The sequence below is a fragment of the Prionailurus viverrinus genome, chromosome E3 (assembly GCF_022837055.1).
Source record: "Prionailurus viverrinus isolate Anna chromosome E3, UM_Priviv_1.0, whole genome shotgun sequence".
Taxonomy (NCBI): Eukaryota; Metazoa; Chordata; class Mammalia; order Carnivora; family Felidae; genus Prionailurus; species Prionailurus viverrinus.
The window spans coordinates 4526503-4532502 of NC_062576.1; the positions used below are offsets into that span (position 1 = coordinate 4526503).

Genomic DNA, 6000 nt, shown 5'->3' on the forward strand with positions numbered 1-6000 from the left:
GGGCCACACCGGCCGCGCCTTCCGGTCCCTAGCTTTTATCACCTAACCATGTGTCTCGGAGGTTGAGCAGGTCAGGACTCAGAGCTCCCACCTTCTTTGTCACCAGCCGCACGGCGCCCCCCTGCCAGGCTGTGCCGGTCCTCGGAGGGGCACGTGGGCCGTCCCCATCCCCGCCCGCGGGCCAGCACCACCTCGCGACCCGCGCCTCACCTCATAGTCCTTTTGCAGCAGCACCGTGTGGGTAAGGCTCTTGTCCAGGCACAGAACTGCAAGCTTCCGGCAGGTGCGCCGGACGTTCAGAACCAGGTCTGTGCTGGGCACGTGGCTCAGGATGTGCAGGAGGATCTCATCCGAGAAGCCGAGAAGGTGGGCGCCCACCGCCATAGTGGCTGCTGCAGGGGGCGCGTCGCCCTCGTTGGACGTGTCCTGTAGATAAGGGGGGGCGGGGAGAAAGACACCGAATTCCCACGGGATCCCTGAGGTGGCCTTCAGCCTGGCCTCCTCGGCCAAGGACAGATGCCAAGGGAAGCCGTCAGCACAGTCTGTGGGAAAGAAGGTACTTTCACCAAAACCCTTACCTGCGGAGCCAGAGCCCGTGCCATTCAACACCCCCTTTCGCATCTGCACACCAGGGTCTCTCCTCAAAAGAGAGGCAAAATGAAATCGCAATTTTTTTCCAAATGTAAGAGACCGTTCCCACTAAAGGTCTCCCATCAAGCCCGCCATGTTGCGGACTCCACTTCTGACCATCGGCCAACGTTCTCCATTTGGGAAGGAGGCTCTTCTCCCGCTCCCCCCAGCCTCACGCTATATTCTTAACATGCTCGGGTAGCAGGAGTCTATCAAAAAACAATAGAGGTGGGGAAAAAAATAAATAAATAAGAGGGGCGCCTGGCGGGGGGGGCGGGGGGGCTCATCCAGTTAAGCGTCGGACTCTCGATTTCGGCTCAGGTCACAATCTCATGGTTCCTGGGTTCGAGCCCCACATCAGGCTCCGTGCTGACAGCACAGAGCCTGCTTGGGATTCTCTCTGTCTCCCTCTTTTTCTGCCCCTCCCCCACTCAAGCTCTCACTCTCAAAATAAACATTAAAAAAAAACCAACGAAGACTGGGGATAACAACATGTCTTCACCTGTTGGGGTTGCTGGGATGGGCGTCAGGCCCTCAAACAGTGGCAGACAGCAGCTCTTTCCAGCACTGCCATTAAGGAAGGGCAGTATAGTCCTTATAAAGAAGAAATCGCACCTCCTAGACCGATGTCTTTACATTGCCGAGGCTACTACTAGATGATGGGAACTGCACAATTTACCCCCACTTATCACACTATCTGGCTAGAAACTCGGATCAGTACTTGCCGTAAGATGTCCACACATTTCACTGTTTCTGTAAATATCTGCAAAACGTTTTCTTCCGTGACACAGGCCTCCCGCCTCTCCTGGGCTGATGTGTACAACCCAGGGGGAGAGGGGGCTCACCCTTCATCGGTGTGACAGGAAATTCCCAAGTCAAGGGCAAAGGGACTGGAGGCTCTCAGGGGAGCCCATGGTGGGGAGGGATCCCCGTATCTTCCCGGCACTTCCCAGAAGGGATCCTCTTGCCTCTAAAGCATCCTCACCGAAGGGGTACCTGTCTGACCGCTTCCAGGAGAGGGCACCCAGGATTATTTCCACCGCCTGTCTCCAAGCCCCCCTCCTCCAACCAGATTTCTCTTCTATACAGATGTGCACCGATGGAAGCCCTGAGACCTGGAGAGCCCTGTTGCTGCCGTGGCAACCGTGAAGTCTGGGAAGGGAGAGCCTGCCTGCACACCCCACACAGCCTCCAGGGCTCTCCCGGGCTCTGTGACTGGAGCCCCCTTCTCTGTCCCGCCAAGTGTTCCCCAGGCCTGGGAAAGGTTTTCCGCAAACATTTTCCACGGTGGAACAGCACGGGCCCTTCCCATGTGCCTTCACTGTCCTCCTTTCCATCTGAGGTGCCTTCGATCCTGTCCCCCTCCTCCCAAGGTTTGTGAGGGTAGACGACAGCCGTCAGACCCAAGTCCACAGTGCTCTGGGTCGCTGAATTCTGGGGCTAGTGTTCTCAACCATCAGTGACTTTCCGTAGCTCGGCGCGTCCCAGAGCCAATCATAGGGATCACCCAGGCATGTATTACAAGTGATGATTCCCAGGGGCGCCTGGGTGGCTCAGTTGTTTAAGCATCTGACTTCAGCCCAGGTCATGATCTCATGGTTCGTGGGTTCGAGCCCCACGTCGGGCTCTGTGCTGACAGCTCAGAGCCTGGAGCCTGCTTCACATTCTGTGTCTCCCTCTCTCTCTGCCTCTCTCAAAAATAAGCAAAAAGACTTAAAAAATATTTTTAAAAATAAAATGTAAGGGGGAAAAACGAGTTTTATGCACTTTTCAGAACGTAACATTTCACACAAAAAAATTTTAAGCGAAGACAAAACAAAACAAAACAAAACAAAACAAAACAAAAAAACCTTAGGCAGAATTAAGTACTGAAACTTCAGTACCTGCCCCAAAATCATCCCCTCCCAGATGTTCACATTGGGCAGCCCAAGAAATCATAGGTCTCACAAATCAACTGAAGAGGTGTCTGGAATGATCTAAATAAGTCAAGGGGAGAGAGAGATGAAACAAGGCTGGTCATGTGTTAACAACTATTAACTCTGGGCAATGGGAGGGCACCTGGCTGGCTCGGTTGGTGGAACATGTGACTCTTGATCTTGGAGTTGTGAGTTCAAGCCCCACACCGGGCATAAAACTTACTTAAAAAAAAACAAATAAAGAGGGGTGCCTGAGCAGCTCAGGCGGTTAAGCGTCTGACTTTGGCTCAGATCATGATCTTGCAACTCGTGAGTTCGAGCCCCGCACTGCACTCCTCACTGGCAGTACAGAGCCTGCTTGGGATTCTCTCTCTCTCGCTCTCTCTCTCTCTCTCTCTCTCTCTCTCAGATAAATAAATAAACTTAAAAAGAAAAAAAGGAACACTAAATGCAAAAAAAAAAAAAACATTTTTTTCAACAACTGGCCAATGGATCTAACAGAAAGGCTCATTATACCGCTCTTTCATGATGTAAAATTGTAAAATATAGCATATTTTACATCATAAAACCTTTGTTAAACCACAACACCAGTCTCAAGAGGGGCACAATTTTATGGGTTTCCGTAAATTTTCTGTCCCACTTCTCAGGTCTCTGTTTCTCTTAGCAATTTCTAGAATGTCCCCTGCCTGCCTCGTGCCTCTAAGCCTTTCCACAAGCTGTTTCCCTCCACCAGACAGGCCACCACACAGGAAAACTGCTCCTGCCAGAACTTTGGCTCAAAGGCTCAAATGCAACGGAGCCCTCCCAGCATCGGGCACCCCGCTTACCTCCCCCTCACCGTGCCCATCCACCGCTGGACCAGGTACCCTCCTCCCCTCACCCCAGCCTCATCGGATGACGCTTATCTCCTCACTAGGCCAGGAATGGCTCCTGAACGGGGATCGTTTTTTAATTTCCAAGAGTTAAAAAAACACCGAACCAGGTGAGGCCACGGACCACGGCTTCAGAATCATTTGAAGCATTACAAAAACCGCAGACCACTACTCCCAGAAACTCTGGAAGCCATCCTGGGCACCTGCATTTTAAAGCCAGTAATGAGGGGTGCCTGGGTGGCTCAGTCGGTGAAGCATCCGACTCTTGACTTCTGCTCTGGTCATGACCTCACGGCCGGTCGTGAAACTTGAGCCCCACATCAGGCTCTGCACTGACGGCGTGGAGGTTGCATAGGATCTTCTCTTTCCCTCTGCCCCTCTCCTCTGTTCACCTGTGCACACGCACACTCCCTGTCTCTCGCACACAAAAATAAACTTAAAAAAAATAAAAATAAAAACAAACACCTTTCAAAGCCAGTAATGACTTTCAAAATCAGACCACCTCATCTGGAATCCTACAGTGGGGATAGCTGCACAACCATGTGACTATGTTTTTCAAAACCACTCTGGGGCACCTGGTTGGCTCAGTTGGTAGAGCATGCAACTCTTGATCTCAGTGTTGTGAGTTCAAGCCCCACGTTGGGCATAAAGCTTACTTTAAAAAGATAAATAAATTTAAAGCTGTGGAATGTATTTATTTACTTACTTACTTATTTATTTATTTTTGAGAGAGTGCAAGCAGGGGAGGGGCAGACAGAAGGGGACAGAGGATCTGAAGCAGGTTCTGTGCTGACAAGCTGACAGCAGCGGGCCAGATGCGGGGCTCCAACTCACGAACCACCGTAAGATCATGACCTGAGCCCAAGTCTGACGCTCAACCGACTGAGCCATCCAGGCGCCCCCTAACACTGTGAATTTCATGGTATGTGAACTATATATCAACAAATAATCAACAGACCGTCCCAGAAGGGACCTTGATTTCCACACCCAGGGTAGAAAGACACGGCCCTCTCTCCTCTCAACTCAAGAGCCGCCCACAAAGCAACGAGAGAGGCCTCACTGGCCAGGTCGCTTCAAGGAACACAGGGGCCTTTGTGCCAGCCCCCTGGGGCCCCGCAAGTACACACAATTACCTGAATCTGTTAACACAGCCAGGCTACCCCACAACTCTTCCTTTTAGAGCTGCAGCTTTCCAGCCCTTCAATCCTCCCACCAGTCTGCAGGTATGTCCCACAGTCCCACACCGTCCTTCTCAATCAAGGGGCCACTTCTAAGCCTAATTCACTTCAAAGGAAGAGGCGCTGTCACCAACACCCAGCCCCGTTCGAAAAACACTTGAACCTCTGACTCCAGTTCCCCAGAGCCTAGGTAAGCCCCTAAGACAGGAAGTGCACTCAAGGGTCCAAGTCCCACGTGCTACATATACACACAGGTGCACACAAATACACATAAAGAAAGGCAGGAAGCAACAATAGGAAAGACACTAGTCCGATTCCGAACCCCCATACCTCGGTATGCAGATAAAATACCTTGCACCACATTACAGGGACTCAGACCCAGACTTGTGGAGTGCTGGGGAAGGAATTCTGGGCTAAGTCAGAAGTCTCCCGGGTGAAATGGCCCTTCCTCCATTACCCCCCAAGTCACACAAGCAGGCACAGAGCAAAGTGCTGAAAAGGACTGAAACTGAGCATTCAAAGATAGAGGATGGGGTGCACAGCGGGCATGGAAGAGGAAAGTCTCATAGCTCCAAGGGCTGAGCCCAGGTACATGGGAAAAGGGCCTGAGAGGCCTAGAGGAGCCTGGAAACTCTGGGGGCGCAGAGGAGGGGAAGAACTCTGGCGATCACGACTGCGGGGCTGGGAAAGGGCTGGAAAACCCAAGGAGGAGAGAGCTTGTGTCTTCGGAACGGAGTGGTGAGGACCGGGGAGGGATGGGGGCGGGATGAGGCAAGGATGGGGCAGGGGCAAGGCCAAGACAGGGATGGGAAGGACCCGGCGAGACCGAGGCCAGGGTCGGGGCAGGAAGGACCAAACAGGGCAGACGCCAGGGCTGGGGTGGAAAGGGCCAAGCGGCACCGAGCTGGGGGTCGAGGTCGGGACGGGAAGGATGGAGCGGGATAGGCGGCTGGATGGAAAGGACGCAAGGGGACCGGGGAGAGATGGGAAGGCCCGAGCGAAGCCAAGGCCGCGCGGCAGGAAGGGGAGCGGAGAGAGGCGCCGGCCGTACCTCTCCGGAGCTGGCCATGTCGAAGGCGGGCGGGGCCGCGGCCGCGGGAGCCGCAGCCCCAAGGCCTCCCCCTGGCCCGCCAGGGATGCTCAAAGCCGGCGCGTCCGCGACTCCACAGAGACCCCGGGAGGGGGCGGGGGCTCCAGCCACTTCCGGCGCCTGCTTACGCACTTCCTCTCGCCAGTCGGCCTGTCCCGCGCGGCCGCCATGTTGGGTGCGGCGCCCGTGCCAGAGGTCCTGCTAGGGCGCGGGGTGAGCCCGAGAGGACCCCGTCAGCTCAGCCGCAGCTGGCTCTCTGGCCTGGCTCCTTTCCCCCTCCTCTGCTCTCTGCAGGCTCCTTTCCAGCCCCACTG

The 6000-nt window shown here is 54.2% G+C and overlaps 1 protein-coding gene across 3 annotated transcripts in view; it reads right to left on the reverse strand.

Moving 5' to 3' along the window:
- FBXL18 (F-box and leucine rich repeat protein 18) overlaps positions 1-5786 on the reverse strand; it is a 77866-nt gene extending 72080 nt beyond the window's left edge. For all 3 annotated transcript variants that reach the window (XR_007147646.1, XM_047837567.1, XM_047837566.1), the window contains exons 1-2: positions 5648-5786; positions 211-426 (exon numbers count right to left, since the gene is read on the reverse strand). Coding sequence is in view for 2 of the 3 variants with exons in the window: in XM_047837567.1 (XP_047693523.1) it covers positions 211-426; positions 5648-5665 (234 nt within the window). In the remaining variant the exon portion in view is untranslated. The remainder of the gene's footprint in view (positions 1-210; positions 427-5647) is intronic.
- Positions 5787-6000: the final 214 nt, after the last annotated feature.